General features: G+C 40.6%; 1 protein-coding gene across 3 annotated transcripts in view; it reads right to left on the bottom strand.

The window, feature by feature from the left end:
- sun2 (Sad1 and UNC84 domain containing 2) overlaps nt 1-18,431 on the bottom strand; it is a 104,240-nt gene that overhangs the window by 54,001 nt on the left and 31,808 nt on the right. For 2 of the 3 annotated variants that reach the window (XM_060849400.1, XM_060849399.1), the window contains exons 4-9: nt 12,657-12,880; nt 11,756-11,911; nt 6,564-6,632; nt 4,576-4,669; nt 3,980-4,041; nt 2,182-2,315 (exon numbers count right to left, since the gene is read on the bottom strand). In XM_060849400.1, the coding sequence (XP_060705383.1) occupies nt 2,182-2,315; nt 3,980-4,041; nt 4,576-4,669; nt 6,564-6,632; nt 11,756-11,911; nt 12,657-12,880 (739 nt within the window). The remainder of the gene's footprint in view (nt 1-2,181; nt 2,316-3,979; nt 4,042-4,575; nt 4,670-6,563; nt 6,633-11,755; nt 11,912-12,656; nt 12,881-18,431) is intronic. The other variant, XM_060849401.1, reaches the window with a different exon arrangement.

Raw genomic sequence — 18,431 nt, 5'->3', positions numbered from 1 at the left:
TAGCTATTGTTGATACAGCAGAATGTTTGTGAGATTCAATGTTCTGTTCAGAGAAAAGAAGAAGAAACAGGTACAACTTCGAAGATTTAAGAAACAAGGAGTTCCCAGAGTAAACATTAAGGCTAAATGCAGTGATACTTCCAAACAAAGAAAACTCACTGTGATGGGGCAAGGGGAAGGGTATCTTCTGGAAAAGTTGCAAGGTGTTTGTACTTCAATCTACAAGTACACATATCAACTGAGAATATCATGTAACATGCCAAAGGGTCATAAAGGTTGTATTAGATAATGATGAAGTACTTTTTCTGTAGTTTGGTATATTAGTTGTCAATTAAGTAATGTTTTCATCTATGTTGATTTAAATCTTTGTTATTTAGTAAAAATGAAGGGGGCCTAGTGCAGGAAAATGGTATTATTGTAAATCTTCCTTGGGTTAAGAGTCTCTTCTGTATTAAAGACTCTTGGTGTTAAGATTCTGGAATAGTCTGTATCTTAATTACTAAGATCTAGAGCAGGTAGAGGTGAGAAGAGGGTGCATTCAGTTTTATTCTGCTCAATCTTCCTAAAGTAAGACATTCTATTTGCCCAAGACAGTGTATATGCTGACCAGGAATGAAAGCTTTATTGTACACATTAATGTCAGTATTTCTCCTAGTTATTTGAAGCTGGATCCTGATCCAAGAACAGTTTGAGAATGGCCTGCTAACATTATCTGTTGGAAAAGGTTTGTTGGGAAAGAGGTGGATGAGTTAGTTTCATAATATCAGTGTATAGTGACATCATCCTGTATTGTGTTCAGCTCCTCTAGCTGCTCCACAGTGGATGATCAAACTCTGTTTCCAAGATCCTTTGCTCAGCACTAAGAACTTGAGCATCGAAGGGTTGCTTTTGTCTGTTTTTTTTTGTGGCAAGATCAGGGCGAGGAGTCAGAAACCAAAGGGGATGAGGATGTTAGTGTAGTGTGAATAGGAGGCTCGAGTATAGGATCATAACTCATTAGCGAAAAGGTGATGGGCGCTCGAGTTCTTTAAAATAATTTCCAGGATAGACAGAATTTTGCCTTTGTAATTAAATTCTTTGATGAGGCAGATGTAGAAAACAATGTTTCCACTTGTGTGGGAACACCAAAAATATAAAAATTACCATGAATAAACCCAATAAGGAACTCAGACATCATTTAGAATCTAGAACGTTTTAGCAGTCATTTAGGCAAATAGTATAGACATATTTAAGGGGAAGCTACAGAAGCACCATGAGGGTCAAAAAGGAGGAAACGTTGATTGGAATAGATCAAAGCAGATAGAAGGAGGCCAAGGTGCAACATAAACACTGGAATAAACCAGGTGAGCTGCCTCTGTGCTCCAGACTCAATGCAATTTGATGCAACTTCTGAAAGTGCAACCAAACCAATTTGCCCACTGCCTCCAGTCAATTTCCTTCTCCACTTTCACTACAAGTAGTAGACCAGTGAGGATGTAGGCATCTCATGAGACACCAAATGATGCCCCTGCATGAAATTTATTTTGACTAGGATGGAACTACTTTTATTCTTGTGGTAAGGATCTAGGATGGTTTTTGTAGTGTTTGTAATGAGGTCAGCCAGCTGGACATCACAGAAGAGGAGTTCCCTGGTTGGGGCTGTTAATCTGGTCCATTCAGGGAGCCCTGGCTGGTATAATAAAAAAAAGGGGTGGATCAAAGATGCTGACACTGTGGCAGCTAACTCTGAATGATTGATATCTGTTCATACGCAAATAAAGGGTGACTTGGTGACAAATATCCGGCCCTGTGGATCGATTTCAGTTTCAAATAGGATCACGAGCTTGGAGGAAGGACATGGTGTGATTGAAACAGTCTTCAGAATGCCAGTACGGCACGAGTTTCAGTTAGCGCAGGTCTTTGCTGGATAGTCATTGGTTCGAAACTCTGTTGGAAACTCCCTATTAGCTTTATCGGGATGACTATTTTATACTTCAGGATTGGACATACTCTGGATTGGAGCATTTGAACTTGTAGCCAAAACTGTTACACCACATCAGTTAGAAGACACGTGTGCATACATGGGCAAGACAGATGGACATAGGCAAGGAGAACGGAAGTAAAACCATCCCAAGAAGGGCACTAACTTGGACCAGATGAAGTGGGAGATGCCCAGTGAATGTTCATGCTGCTCCCCCTTACCTGTAAAGATAGATCCAATGCGGGAGCTCCCAGCTTCTCTGGCCAAACTGACCATTTTGAAGCTTCTCTTTCCATTTTTCCCGTCATCTCAGCTCGTGGCCGTGCCACTCGGAATGATACGAAAAGCCAAGCACCTGCAAAACAGTGACAACTTTCACTTCGTGACCAAATCAGGTGAGATGGCTAACCATTACTGACGAGAATATTCAGTATCAGAATGCATTGAATTGGCTCCTCACAACTCTTCGTCCTGAACCCTGCAATCCAACGTAACCCAACACCCCATTCCTCATCCTCCACATGCATACGCCAGTGACCCAAATGTCAGCCTTTACATTCCAACATCCCTTCTCCTATTCTGTGTGTATATACCCCAGTTCTCTTTCTTCCCTTTACATAGCTCAGTGCTTACTTTCTACATAACCTATCCTCTATGTATCCAGTGCTGCAAATTCTACCCTTTCTGTACATCAATAATCACACTGTTACACAATATACATGGAGCAGTGTCTCATTTCCTAGACTTTATGTATCCCAGCCCCACCCTTTTATGCCAGTGCTTCGCCCACAAGCCTCTTTTTATCATGATAGCATATCTTCTGGCTTTTGCATTCCAGTGCCCCTTCCTTACCATTTACATGCATAGCTCATGCCCTGTCCCAGCCTTTCTATAGCTTAGCACCAAACCCTATCCTCAATATTACTCCCAGTTCTGTGCACTTATACACGCCACTGCCCACCTTCACCCATTCATAGCCTAAACTCCCAATGTTAGCATGTATTACATTTTTCACCAATTTCTCATTTTTTGAAGATTTAAACAGAACATATAACACATTCAGTTCAATGGAATCGCATCAGTGTTACTGTTCACACAAACTTTCTCTGAATCACCAACACCTAAACTCATCAACATTCTACTTATTTCACCCTTAAGCATTTATCCATATTCCCCAAATTCCAGCCACACTATTTTCCTCACCCCTTCATGGTTTATGTTCCAAACACTAACCACTTCAAATAAAAACAGTTCTTCAAAATTCCAGATTGGATCCATTAGTGGCTACGCTATATTTAAGGCAACTAGTTTTTGTAGAGTGATGGGATTAACTCTAATCTAATGTATGAGAATGTGTGGGTAGATCAAGCTGTAAGTAAAGTTTCTAGAAGAAACTTCCATGAGCAATAGCAGCATGACTTTCAGATGCTTAAAAACATTGAAACCCCAAACATGCAATAAAACAGTTCTCTCTCTCTCCAACAAGTGGTAACATCTTCTCTCATTCATCCTCAAAAATATTCTACATTCAAATAATTTCCTAATTTTAAAAGGTCACTATCAGAACACCCGACAGCTTTCCCTTTTCCAGCGAAAGGGCCCCATTTCTTTACATTCTTCCCGATACCCAGTTGCCTATCGCCTCTCTGCTATGTCAAAGGCAAAAGCAAGGATGGCAGATGCAGGAAATCAGAGTCTAGATTAGAGTGGTGCTGGAAAAGCACAGCAGGTCAGGCAACATCGGAGGAGCCGGAAAATCAATGTTTCGGGCTAAAGCCCTTCATTCCTCTCTGCTATGGAACCCAATGCTCCACCTTTGTGCCTCTATACAGCCCATTTTACATCCCTACTTACTATATACCCCATTAGACAGCTCTCTACTTACTACATGCAAGGATCATGGCAGCCTTTAAACAAATTCTCACTGAATTTAGTTCTTTTAAAGATTTTGATATTCAGTATAATTGATAGCAATATTCTGGTCAGTTGTAGATGATGTTAAATGGAGTGAGTTCTTACCCAATAAGCCAAGTAGAACCAGCAGACCCAACAGTAACCATTTCTTCACACTGGGGACACACCTGGAAGAGGAATGAAATAACAGATTAGTGATCAGTTATTAAATACAGATCTCCTTCCATATTTATATACAACACTGACCAACCAATAACAAACCAACAATGCATCAATAATCATTACGCATACCTACTAACAAGGGCTCAAGGGTAGATTGTGCAAGCCACCATAAAGTGGAGTACAACAGTGCTCATAATCACCATCTGGATTACACAATAAGCTTGTGTAATCTGCAATAATTTGAGCAATTAAAAAAAATACAAAATTCACAACTTGGAAGTACAAAAATAGTATGCGTGCACATGCACGGCTGTGTGTGGACAGCTGCCTTGAATTAGATAATGAATGTTGTGTGTTTTGGTACCTGCATTACATACAATGCATGTTGGGTAAATTGGAGTGGGTAAGTAGGATGTTTCCCATTTATATAAAGTGAACGTCAGCTATTCTCAGCAGGGATGTCTTGAATCAGCAAGTTCCAGTTTTGGCAACTCAATACAGACAGTGCAGCAAAGATCTCAGCTCCCAGTGGCACTCACCTGGACAGTGTGTAGACATCAAACAAGGAAGCTGCAGTTGTTAACTGGTACCAGGCTGTACCAAGCCACCAGTACACCAAGGACAAAGCCTTTCCTAATAAAGAAGGCAAATAGTCAGGAGAAAAATAATGATTCATACTTCCCATCACAAGACGTTAACAATGCCCAGTTTGTTCTAATCAACCTGTTCAGATGTTATTACACATCTTCCAAATCAGTGGGTTCTGAACCCAGGTTTCCTGTCCCAGAGGCAGGGACACTACCACTCTACCACAAGTGCCCAGTCTATTATGTAATGATATTGTATATTGTAGACCATCTCTAACTAACTGTTAGAAGTTTACCAAATTAGAAGAGGCATGAGTAGAATGGGTCGTCAGTGTCTTTTTCCCAGGAAAGAAATATCAATTACAAAGGGACCTGGGTTTAAGATAAAAGAGGGGGTAAGTTTTAAAGATGTAACAGGCAGGATATCTTTTACACATATGTTGGTAAATGCCAGAGGAGGTAGTAGGAGATACAACATAGCGTTTATGAGGTACCCTGACAGATACATGAACAGGTGGGGAATGGAGAGACACGGTCTGTGCAGAGGTAAAAGGTTTTTACATTAGAATAGATTCCCTATAGTGTGGAAACAGGCCGTTCAGCAAAAACAAGTCCACACCAAATCTCCGAAGAGTAACCCACCCAGACCCATTCCCCTATATTTACCCCTGACTTAAGTACCTAACCCTACGGGCAATTTAGCATGGCCAATTCACCGAACCTGCACATCTTTGAACTGTGGGAGGAAACCCACGCAGACACGGGGAGAATGTGCAAACTCCACACAGTCAGTTGCCTGAGGTGGGAATTGAACCCGGATCTCTGGTGCGGAGAGGCAGCAGTGCTAACCACTGAGTCACCATGCCACCCTTTTAGTTGAGAAAGGTGTGATGTGTCAGCACAGGCTTAATGGGCTGAAGAGCCGGCTCCTGTTCTGTACTGTTCTTTTTTCCTTCGATAATTTTGATTCTCATCTTCCCCTCTAATTGAGGATTGCAGGCAGGTAGGCACAAGAAGAATTGTCGGTCCTGTTTACACATCCCACATGCAAACACTTTGCACGGGGAGTAAGGGAATTACAATTTTGAGTGCAAACCTGGACATAATGTTGATCGCATGAAACTGGAGCATTCAAGCCAATAGCATTAGCCATACAGTTATGTGAGTTGGGATCAGGTAACAGTGCCCAGATTATGGACTAACTTGTCATTTCAGCTCCACACACTTAGAAACCACGTCATTAAATGGCACATATGGGCACCCAAAGGAGAGACAAATCTTAATATTGCAAAATCGAGGGGTTTTTAAAAACTGAAAATCTGTTGCTGGTTAAAGCGCAGCAGGTCAGGCAGCATCCAAGGCACAGGAAATTCGACGTTTCGGGCACAAGCCCTTCATCAGGAATCAGGCTTTTTAAAAATGTATGTCCTCATTTTGTGGAATTGGACATTGCTGGCTAGCCAGTATTTATTGCTCGTCCCTGCAGCATAACAGTGGCTAGACTTTTTCACTGACAGTTATTTTAATCAATATTAATAATATTCTGTGCAATGTATCTGATTGGTTATGAAAAATTGTGCCCATTTGTGGTGATTATAAGGAAGTCAGCCAGAATATGAGCTCCCTGATTGGAGCTGTTAATCAGGTTCAATTAAGGGGGCCTTGGCAGATATTTAAAAGGGTGAGTGTTAGAGAAACTGGCGTTCTGGCTTCTGACTCTGTATGAGGCAGTACTAAAGTCAAGGACTGTTTATGTGTAAATAAAGAGTGAGTTTGTGATGGGATCTCAGCCTCTGTATAGTTATTTCACTGTTAGTCATTGCATTTGAATTTGGAGGAAAGAACAGTATTCCACCAAATGAGATCCATTTTGTTGGGTTGAAATGGAGGATACTTGATTGGAATATTTTTAAAATGGCAGGAAGAAATGTTGCCAGTACCTGGAGAGAGCTCAAAGATCAAGTTCCATAGCTTGGCAATGGGAGAAGCTGGTGCTGGATGTACAAAGCCTGGAAAATGAGAAAAACAAAAAGACAATCTTACTAATACAAACTTCTCATGCAACCTTAAAAGTTTACAGAAGGTGTCAACTCTTTGCTAAAGTATGCTTAAGCTAATCCCCACAGAGCTCTTCCTTTGTTTCAAACACCTATCACCTTTTTCCTTAAAGGATGCAACAGTTCCTGAACCAATTACTCCTCATTGTAAACTATTTCCTGCTTCAATATCCTCTGCATCAAAAAGTCTCCTAAACCTCTTGCCTCACTAACATTTTGCTCACGTCACTCACTCTCAACATACAAATTAGGGAATTAGAGTAGGCCTTTTGGCTTTCTAGCCTGTACATCATGCATGGAGTAATAATAAAGCTGTACAGCGTAAGAGATCCTTCAGCCTATTGTGTCTTAGCCGGCCATCAAGCACCTAGCAACACAAACCAAAACGGAAATTGCTGAAGAAATTCAGCAGGTCTGATAGCATCTGTAGAAAGGGAAAAAGAGAGTTAACTCGTCAAGTCTGGTGATGCTGCCAGATCTGCTGAGATTCTCCAACAATTTCTGCTTTGGGTTTTGGATTTCCAGCATCCATAGTTTCGAGTTTTATTTTACATGCAGTAATGTCCTCCATCCCCAAAGAAACATACACATGCAGCAAAGCTTCCCAAGATGCGTATGAATACAATTGACCTATATTTTCTGGAGCTTAGAAGAATGGAAAGTATGTTAAAATGTGTAAATTGATGGGGTAAATACTAATAAACTATTTGTCCCTGGCTGGATTTTTACAACTGCCAGTCATAGTCTCTGAATAAAAGATTAGCCGTTTAAGATGGAGACCAAAAAAAATTTCTTCATTCAGACAAGTGTAAATCTTTAATTTTCCACTCTGAATGCTCATTTGATTCAAGGCAGAGATTGATTTTTTTTTGGACATGGAGGCATTCAAGGGACATGGGTAATGTAGGAGTTCAACTCCTGACCAGGCATGAAGACTCAGGAGGCAGGCAGGATTCAGGCAAGTGGAAGATGTTTATTCAAGCAGAAGGCAGTAGAGGGAGAATGCAGGTCGAGGGCCAAAGGATCTTCCCGAGATCTGGCCTTGACATACAAACACAATTATTCACTTAATCTTTAGCTCAAATCAGAAGAGAGATCAATGGCGCACTCTGATTTTACTGTGTAAAAAAAAACAGTATTCTTATACACTTTGAGTTCCAATGATCACATACAACGTGGTCACAATGTCTTTCCCACTTACTGTGTACTCACTCAATCCTCAGACACCTAATCAATCTTGGGCATTCCTATGGACAGCCCCAAGTTCCCATGATCTTATAGTGTTTAACAGACCCTATAATCTCTAGGCCTCTTCCTACGCATCCTATTCATACGCATTCCAAAGTTACTAGCTGTACTCTGTCGGATTTGTCTCAGGCTGGTTCATCTCAAAAGGACAGCTTGGATTCCATTATTCATTGTATTCAATGTACTGTCTTTATCAAATTCAGTTTACGCCTCTTACATTTCCCACTGTCCTAATTATATATGTAAAATACAAATAACCAGTTAGTTGTAACTACTTGCTATAAGATTTGTAATGTTGATTTCTGTTATAAAGTTAGTCATAAAATGTAAAAAGTTAAACAGCTACTTCTGTTAGCACTTTGTTCACAGCCCATTAATGACAATCTATTTTGCTCAGGGCATAAGACAGGGTGTTTCCAAAAGCTAATTAACCTCACATCTAGGCTTAAATCGTTTTCCCTTAATGTTTGTATTATGCTTTGGCTATATGTATCTACCTTCATGTTGAAAGTTACCCCTTAAAGATTCTTCAGAGAATCATAACTCAGAATATTTTTTAAAAATGTAGTTATTACTAAAATCTAATTACTATAAGATAACTTTAGCTGTTTCCCCCCCCCCCAGCTGTTTAGGGAGTTAATGAGCTGTATCTCACACCTGGCTCATTTACTGAGACAATTATCCTTTAGAGTTTGAGAGAAGATTTGTAGCTCGGGTGCTCGTTGTTGTGGTTCTGTTGCAACAAAAACTCCCAGCTCAGCGAACAGAACCACAACAATAATTATCCTTTCATTGATGTGGCTGGGATCCATCACTTGTCTTGTAGGCATACTCTTCTCAAAACTGTCTGAAACAGGCTGTTCATCTTTATTAACTTTCAGCCATTTAGTGTTTTAATAGTGGGACAGGCTGCCATGTTCTATGTAACCCTGTTGGCCATTTTGAGAGAGAAAGCATGGGCCATTTTGGTGTCAGCATGTACAGGTCACCCCTACAGGTATTGGGCAGGAAAGTAGAGTTGAGGCAGATGATCATCATGGTTCTGATTAAATGACAGAACAAACATAAAAGAGCTGAATGGCCTCTTTCTGCTTCATGTGAATATCGAAAGCCAATCAGTAATTTATGGACGTATCTGAGTAATGAAATTGGACTTAAAGCAACAAAGAAGAGTTGTCAACAATGATGTAAGAGCATTGTTAACTCAGTAGAAGAGAAGCTTGTAGCAAAGGCAAAGTTCTTGAAATTGGAGTTCAAGAGTTCAAGTTGAATTTTAATGTAAAAATTGGGACTAGCAGATAGCTTAAATCGGAAAGGTAAAATTCAAAATAGGATTTTGCAGTAATATGTTCTAAAACTAATAGAGTAGTTTGGATGAGATTTATGTCGAGTAATCAACCAGATTCAGTCAGACATCTAACGGAGGGAACATTTCTGTAACAATGATCATAATGTGATTACATTCAATATTAGTTTTGAAAAAGAAAATACTTTATACTATTATCAAGATGCTATGCTTTCTAGAACTAACTTTAATGGGTGAGACAGGAACTGATGACTGGTAACTGGTCAAATGATTTTGCAATAATTAATGCAACATACTCAAAATTTATCTTTGATCAGGATCAGTACTTATATTATTGGACAGGGCAGGAGAACTGCAAAATGCATAATCCAGATAACAAGGGAGAGAGATTAAGAAAACAGCAAGAAAAGAAAAGCAAAAAATTACAAAAAGAAATTTGAAATACTAATATTAATAAACTTTCACAATCATATTCGAAGATATGAAAAGACTATTTAGCAACACAGGCACCTAATACCTTCAATACTGTAAATGAAAGTATGGAAATGGCAGAATCAATTGAATCACATAATGGTTACAACACAAGAGGTATCCATGCAGATTGCACATCTGTACCAACTTCTCTTACAACCAGTTTCCTACAGCTCTGCAAATATTCTCTGCAGATAATGATGCAGTTCTCTTTTGAAAACCACGTTTGAATCTGCCTCCACCAAGCTCTGAGACTGGGCATGCCCAATGCTAATTCCTCACTACATTAAAAAGCTCTTTGTCATGCTGCCTCTGGGTGATTCATCAATCACCTTAAACTTTTGCCCCTGATCCTTCCACTACTGGGAAGAGTTTCTCCCTGTTTACTCCGTTCAGACTAATGACTTTCAGCACCTGGATCAAATCCCCTCTCAACTTTCTATTCACTAAGGAGAATGACCTCAGCTTCTTCAATCTATCTGCGTAACTGACGTTTCTCATCCTTGTAACAATTCTTGTAAATTTTTATTACACCATTTTAAATGACTTAACTCCATGAAACCAAACCAGTTAGGTACAAAGATTATTTGAATTACTGAAAGCAGTAGGATTATCTTTTAGTAAGCTGATAGCCATCAGCGCTGTGTTTAGTAACAGGGTCATTGGGAATTATCTGTCTGAAATAATACAACATCTTACTGTCTATAAACCCAACGTCAAGGACATGCTTATTCATATTCCCAAGCTGTTGTAAACCAATCATCACAGTCCCAGAACATCTCTTCAGGAGCTCCCCAGGATAGTATCCTAAGCCCAACCATCTTCAGCTGCTTCATCAATGCCTTTCCCACTATCTTAAAGGTCGGAAATGGGGATGTTGACTGACACACAACGTTGCAGTGTTTGTGACTCCTCAGATACTTCTCAAAAACAGTGTGTCCCCCCACATGCAGCAAAGCCTGGATAACAACTAGACTTGGGTCAATAAATATCAAATAACATTGTCTGACACTTGGATGCCAACATCTACCTCCGACATTAGAGAATCTAACCATTAGCTCTTGACATGGAATCCACCATCAACAACATACAGAGAATTACAACTGACTAAACATTGAGCCAGCCAGATTGGACCAGCCATATAAATACTGTGGCTACAAGAGCAGATTAGGAGCTTGGAATTCTGTGCCGAGTAACTCACTTCCTGACTCTACAAGACACCAGTCAAGAGAGTGTGATGGAATATATTGCACTTGCCTGGATGAGTGCAGCTCCAGCAACATTTAAAGATGCTTGACACCATCCAGTACAAAGCATTGGAACCTCATCCTCCACTTTCCATCACTCCTTCCACCATCCATACAAAACAGCAGCAATGTGTAATATCTACATGACACACTGTAGTAACTCACCATGGCTCCTCAGAAAGCATCTCAACCACCTAGAACCATAAAGGTACCAGATGCCAAGAAGCCCCTTGAGCTATCAAAGCTATCCACCATGTTCACTTGGAAACATAATCGCTGTTCCTTCATTGTCACTGGTTCAAAGTCTCAGACCTCCATCCATTACATTCCTGTGGGTGTTCTTACACCATGTGTACTCCAAGTTTCAAGAAGGCTGCTACCACCACCTTTTCATGTGCAACTAGGAGATGGGCAGTAAGTTCTGGTTTAGCCAGCCAACATCCCGTGTGCAAATAAAAAGACGTTTCACCTTTGTTTGTAATGAACAATGCTTAACATCCCGTATGTTCATACTAAATTACATTTAGAGACCCAGAGAACCATCTCCCCAAATCCTACACTAAATCCACATTGAGACCACTCAAGCTCCTTTTAACAACTTAAAAGTCCAAACATAACCCTGCCCCCCCAGCTCAACAAAGTTTACCCTGTCGCCACAACAAGTTCATCTACAAAGCCCACATTATGGCTTGATTCTATGTTGTGACCCTTCTGAAGTTCATCAATGGAATATACAGGGTTGGAATATGGACGGTGGCAGGATGTGGGGAATAGAGAAGAAAAGTTGTTCAACATCCAATTACCCAGCTGCTCATCTTCAGAGGAGTATCCAGAAGTGGATGATGTGTAGATATCAGAGGAAGGTGGAGCTGACAGGGTACTGCTCTTGTAGCCATTTGGTCTCCTTACCATTGCAGACAGCCTCCCATAATTGTCCTCGAAGCCAGGTGGGTCACCACCTGTTGGACGGACATATTTTAACAGATAAAGGATCAAAGCTTATTCTATTAAACAGAAAGAGGGAAATCATTACAGCAGAGGTCATAATCTCTCCCATCTTTCGGTCAGTCCCCAATCCACACATTTTCTACCTGGTGGGTTTCGTTAAAGGTGGCCCCAAAATCTAAAATTGTATAGCTAGGTTTTTCTACACATTCACAACCTGGGCGTTACATTTCAGGAATACCACACCATTTTCCACCACCATTTCCCAAATATCACCTGAAATGATTTATAAAACATATATAAATCAGGTTCCATAATGGGAGAAATGTGGTCTTAAAGTAGTCACTTTAACCAAAAGTGAAAGAACATGAACTTCAAAATCAGATTTAGAAACCAAAGATGGGAAAAGGTTAAAGGAGGCTCTTTAGAGAAGGTTAAGGGAAGATTTAATAGCTGAAGGTTAAGATTGGCAAAATAATTGCAGGATTCTGGACAATGAACAGGGGACTGGGATTAATTGGATGAACTGAATGTCCTCTGGCTGCACTGAATCATTAAATGGTTCTGAGTCTATTCATAGTCAAGAACTGTAGAACTGTAGCTTAGAACCTAATGTTGAAGCTGCTGTAAAGTTTCTCTTGGTATTAAAATTGCAATGTAATATAGGCAGAAGCAAATTATAATGGCCCCTCAACAGTTCCTAGTCCCTGGAGCAAGGGTTTTTTCTGAAAGAATAACATTCCCCTGCAGAACACATACCAGTAGGCTCGGCTTCAGGTTCTGGTTCAGGCTCCTGCCAGTAAGAATCATTATTCATCTGTTGAGCCAGTGAGGTGTTGAGCATAGAAGCGCTGCTGATGTGACTGCCAAGGCTGCATTGGCTATTCACAGAGCTGTTGGATACGGAGCGTTTCATCCTAGGCACAGGAGTACTGCGTGGCGTGGGCCCTGAACGTTTAGCATTCGGTTTTTTCTTGAATATCCTAAAAAAAAAGACAAAGGTTCATTAAGCCCTTAGGTCAGCACCTGGACTTTTGAAAAACAAACATTTATAGAGTACCTAGAAATTCCTCCTTAAAATATATTTTAAAATTCATCAAGTTTGGTATGAAGGTAAATGCAGCAGCCATTTTCTCTAGAAGACAAATCCCACATAAAATATGAACAATTTATGGTCTGTTAATTTGATTTTGGTCATGCGAGGAGGAAAGCTAGCCCAGAAATCTGGAGGACATCCTGCCCTTTGAGTAGATCTGGAACTCGAACAAACAGTCTCTTAAATTAGCCAAATTTCAGAATGAGAACTAATGACTACAATAAGGATGCTGCAAAGGTTTATTATTAGGAGCATCGAGGAAATGTTCCAAAATATCCTCCTCAGAGTTTACAATTCATCCAATATTTTGTGTCACCTGCGAACTTTGAAATTTTCCCCTGCACACCAAGATCTAGATCATTAATATCTCTCAGGAAAAACAAGGGTTCCAAAACCTGGGCAATTCCATTGCAAATCTTCCTCCAACTTGAAAAATATCCATTTATCAATACGCTATCATCTATTATTCAGCCAATTTTGTATCAGTGTTGCTGCTGTCCCTTTTATTTCATAATTTATAACTTTCCTCACAAATCTGTTCTGTGGCACTCTCTCAAACACTTTCTGGAAATAGCACACCGACAGTATTACCCTCATTGACCCTTTGTTACCACCTCAAAAAACTCCAGCAAGTTAGTTAAATACAATTTTCCTTTTGGAATTCCCCTTCCTAATCGATCCACTTTGTTCCATGTAACTACTAATTCTATCTTGTATAATTGTTTTTAGATGCTTCCCAACCACTGAAGATAAAATAACCGGTCTGTAACAGTTGGCATTATCCTTAGAACCTATCTTGAACAATGGTAAATGTTGGCAATTTTTTTGGCCTTCCAACAGCTTCCCCAAGTCCAGGGAAGGCTGAAAGATTATGGCCAGTGATCCTGCAATTGCTACTCTCAATTCCTTCAAAATCTTTGAATGTGTTATGAAGTTGAAAGCGTGTACTGTACCTTTAATAGAGAGAGTGAAAGCTGGCAAGTAACTGTCACATCACAAAGTGTGCTGAAAAATTGACCGATGTAACATTTTGGCTGTAACCTAGATACCAGTTGTTTTCACAGCGGTTTAAAGTATGCCCTTAAATACTAAAAGCCAAATTTGAATGTTACTGTTTTGACAACATCGAACCAATGAGACAAACTGATGTTTGGGGGGTATAAAAAGCAGGCATTTTGGACAGTTAGCCAGAAAGAACCATCTGCTATTTGAATGACTGCTACTACACTCATTCGAGAAAGCTATCTTTGGCAGGGAAACATCTTTGCAGCAGAAGACCAAAGACGACCCACGGAGATCTACAAACAGAGGAAGATTGATACCAGAGAAAACAGCCGCTATCTGGTTTTGAAAACTGAGTTGTTGTAAATTTAATAGCGGCTTTATTGGATCAGTAGATTGTTATAAAGTGGGAGGTAGATAACAAATATTTAAGAGAAAGGCGGCTGAGAGCTGTAAATAGTTGTTGTTTAATGTTCACTTTAGAGTTAAAGAATACAATTGATATATTTTGTTAAATAGTGGAAATTTGGGTAGTTCTCTGTCACTCATATTTAACAGATTACAAGGCGAGGTAAGGTGAGCTTTTCTGTGCGTTTGGTTTAATTAGCAGAAGGATTTACCACCATGTTGTAACAAATGCATCGGGTCCTGGTACATTGATACAAAGAAGAACAAGAACGGCATAGGAACAGGCCCTTCAGCCCACTAAGACTGCACCAACACATGATGCATTTCTAAACTTTGGCCTCCACCCAGTCCTGTTATTCCCTGCCTATTCATGTATCTGCCAAGATGCCTCTTAAATGTTGCTGTTGTATCTGCCTTCGCCAACTCCTCTGGCATCGCATTCCAGATACTTACCACCCATTGTGCAAAAAAAATCCTGCCTTTCACAACTGCTTTGAACTTACTCCCTTTTACCTTCAACCTACTTCCCCTAATAACTGATCATTCTAACCTGAGAAAAACTCCGACTGTCCATGCTGCTTATAATTTTATAAGCTTTTATCAAGTCGTCCCTCATCCTTTGATGTTCAATAAAAAACAAACCGAGTTTGTTCAAACTCTCCTCAGAGCTAATACCCCCGAAACCAGGCAACATCTTGGTAAACTGTTTCTATGGCGTCTCCAAAGCCTTCACATTATTCTGGTAGTGTGGCAATCAGAACATGATTTGATATTTGAATGTAGCTTAACTAAAGTTCGAAACAGCAGCCACCTACATTCTCTTCAAAGTCATTTATATGAATTACAGTTAGGGTCCCAGCACTGATCCCAATAGAACAGCACTGGTTACCGATCTCCAGTCGGATTTGCATTCTTCCACCACTACTCTGTCCTCTATGACTAAGTTACTTTGATATTCATCTTACCAACTTACTGTGGATCCCATGTGACTTCACCTTTTGTATCAGCCTGCTATGAGGGATCTTGTCAAAGATCTCACTGAACTTCATATAGTTAACATCTCCTGCCCTGGCCTCAATAATCTTTATCACTTCCTCAAAAAATTCAATTAAAGTTTATAAGACACAACCTTGCCTGCACAGAGTTGTGCTGCCTATTACTAATAAGTCCATATTTTTCCAAATGTAACTAAATCCTCCCCCTAAGAATTTTCTCCAATAACTCCCCTACCGCTGATGTAAGGCTTCCTGGTCTGTAACTTCCCAACTTATCCCTGTGGACCTTCTTAAACAAAGGAAGAACATTGGGTATTCTCCAATCCTCTGGGACATCTCCCTGTGACTAGAAAGGATATTAGGATTTTTCACAGGACCCAAGTAATTCCCTCATCTACCACCCTCAGCATTCTGGGATAGATTTCATCAGGTCTTGGGGGCCTGCCAACATAATGCTTCCCAAAACACCCAATACCACCTTTTTTTTAAATCTCAATATACCCCTCCTGAGACTCACCATCCAACATATCCTTCTTTTTGAATATCAATGCAAGGTAGCTATTAAAGACCTCACCCACTTTCTCTGGCTCCACACAAATTCACTTTGTCCTTGAGTGCACCTACCCTTTCCCTAGCTACCTTCTTACTCCATTACTATGTATATAAATATGTAAATCCTTGGGATTTTCCTTTTATCAGTTTGCCAAAGATAAATCCTGGCCCCTTTCAGCCCTCTTAATTCCTTGTTTGAGTTCTGTCCTGCTATCTTTATATTCTTCGAAGGCTGCTTGTCCTCAGTTTCCTAAACATTATGTATGCCGCCTTTTTCTTTTTGACTACACACTCAATTTCTCTTGTTCTCAAGATTCCGAAACCTTGCCATCCTGATCCTTCATTTTCACAGGAGCATGCTTGTCCTGAACTTGAATCAACTGGCCTTTAAAAGATTCCTACATGACAGATGTGGGTCTACCCTCAAACAGCCACCCCCAATCCACATTCCCCAGTTTCTGTGCAACATTGTGGTAGTTAGCTTTCCCCCAGTTTAAATACTTTCACCCGAGGACGACTCATATCCTTATCCATAAGCAACTTACAGAATTATGGTCACCATTCCCAAACTGCTCCTCCACTGAAAGTTTGATCACCTGGCCAGGCTTATTCCCCAATATCTGGTCTAGTACTATCCTTCCCTAATTGGAGTAGTTACATATTGTTTCAAACAAACTGTCCTGGACACACCCAACAATTTCACCCCCATCCAAACCCCGAGGTGAATCCCAGTCACTACAGGGAAGTTAAAATCACCCCCCAACCTGTTGTTTTCCATTATCTGGTTACCCATCTGTTCCTCTATCACCCTCTGGCTGTTATGATGCCTGTAATACAATTTCCAAAATGATTGCACTCTTCCTATTCCGGAGCTCTATCCATCTGCCCTTGCTGGATGAACCATCCCTCAGTACAGATGAGATATTCTCCCTAATCAGTATTGCAACTCCCCTATCTCTTACATTTCTCTGTATCAGACGTGAAACATCTAAATCCCAGAATTCTCTGTAATAGCTACATCATAGTTATACATATATTCATCCAAGCTCTAAGTTAATTTGCCTTATTTATGAAATTCTTCATATTAAAACAAATACACCACATACAACCAGTCCTGCTGTGTTCAGTAAACTCTCCCTGTTGGTTCTTCCTCTTAGCTTAGTCTCGGACTCCTCCTTGGTCATTTTACCTGCTCACCTACCATTATGGCTCCCTGTCCCCCGCAGCACACAAGTTTAAACCCTTTTAAGTTGCATGAGCAAATCTCCCTAAGATATTGGTGCCCTTCCAGCTTAGGTACAACCGTCCTTCCTGTATAGGTCCCACCTGCCATCGACAGCACAATGATCCACATACCTGAAACCCTCCTACAATCAATTCTTAAGTTTAACCATACTAACTTCCTGTTCCAAGCCACACTGGCATATGACACAGCAAGTACTCTCAAGATTACAACCATAGAGATCTTGCTTTGCAATTTCCAACTTAATTCCCTGAACTCTCTTTGTAGGACACAATCTTTCTTTCTGCCTATCAACATGGACCACAACTGCTCACTCTCCTCTTTCAGAGTCTCACGTGCAGCTACATAAATGCCTGTGCCTCTGACTATAGGATCTCCTATCACCACTGCTTGCCTACACTTCTACCCTCCCTGCTGGACAACAGTGCCAGTTATGCTACCACTGATCTGGCTGTTGCTGCAACTTTGAGAGGCCAGTCCCCTCAACAGTACCCAACACTGCACACCTGTCTGAGGGGAGAAATGGTCACAGGGGACTCCTGCACATGCTTACACACCTTCCTGGTGGTCACCCAACTCATCTGTCTGTGTAGGCATTACTGGTGGTGACACCAGCTCATTAAACGTGCTATCCCCAGCATGCTCAGCCCCATGAGTGCTCCATTGTAGGTCCATCCGTCGCAAGGGTGCTACATACAACAATGATGGGAATTATCTCGTCAGTTTGCCAGAAAACAAGAAATGGAATTCATTGAGTAAATGTGAAATAATACATTTTGGGAAATGCAATGAAGGGAATACACAACACATGGGAGAATACCAAATTACGTGCAGGAACAGAGTGATTGTGGTGATTATAACAAGGTCAACCAGGTAGACCTCAGAAATAGGAGTGCCCTGATCAGGGCTGTTAATCTGGTCCAGGAGAAAGTGAGGTCTGCAGATGCTGGAGATCAGAGCTGAAAATGTGTTGCTGGAAAAGCGCAGCAGGTCAGGCAGCATCCAAGGAACAGGAAATTCGACATTTCGGGCATAAGCCTTTCATCAGCATTCATTCAAGGAGTCTTATCTGACAGATATAAACAGGAATATCAGAGGATCTGGTCACTCTGTGAGCAAGAGCAGTGCCAAAGACTCTCCATATGTAAATAAAGGGTGACTTGGTGATGGGATACTGGCGTCTGTGCAGTTGTTTCAGTGATAACGAGAAAAAAGCACACTCCTGAAGAAATTCACTC

The sequence above is a fragment of the Hemiscyllium ocellatum genome, chromosome 33 (genome assembly GCF_020745735.1).
Source record: "Hemiscyllium ocellatum isolate sHemOce1 chromosome 33, sHemOce1.pat.X.cur, whole genome shotgun sequence".
Classification (NCBI taxonomy): domain Eukaryota; kingdom Metazoa; phylum Chordata; class Chondrichthyes; order Orectolobiformes; family Hemiscylliidae; genus Hemiscyllium; species Hemiscyllium ocellatum.
Note: the sequence above shows the minus strand (reverse complement) of the source record. Positions and strands in the feature narration are given on the sequence as shown.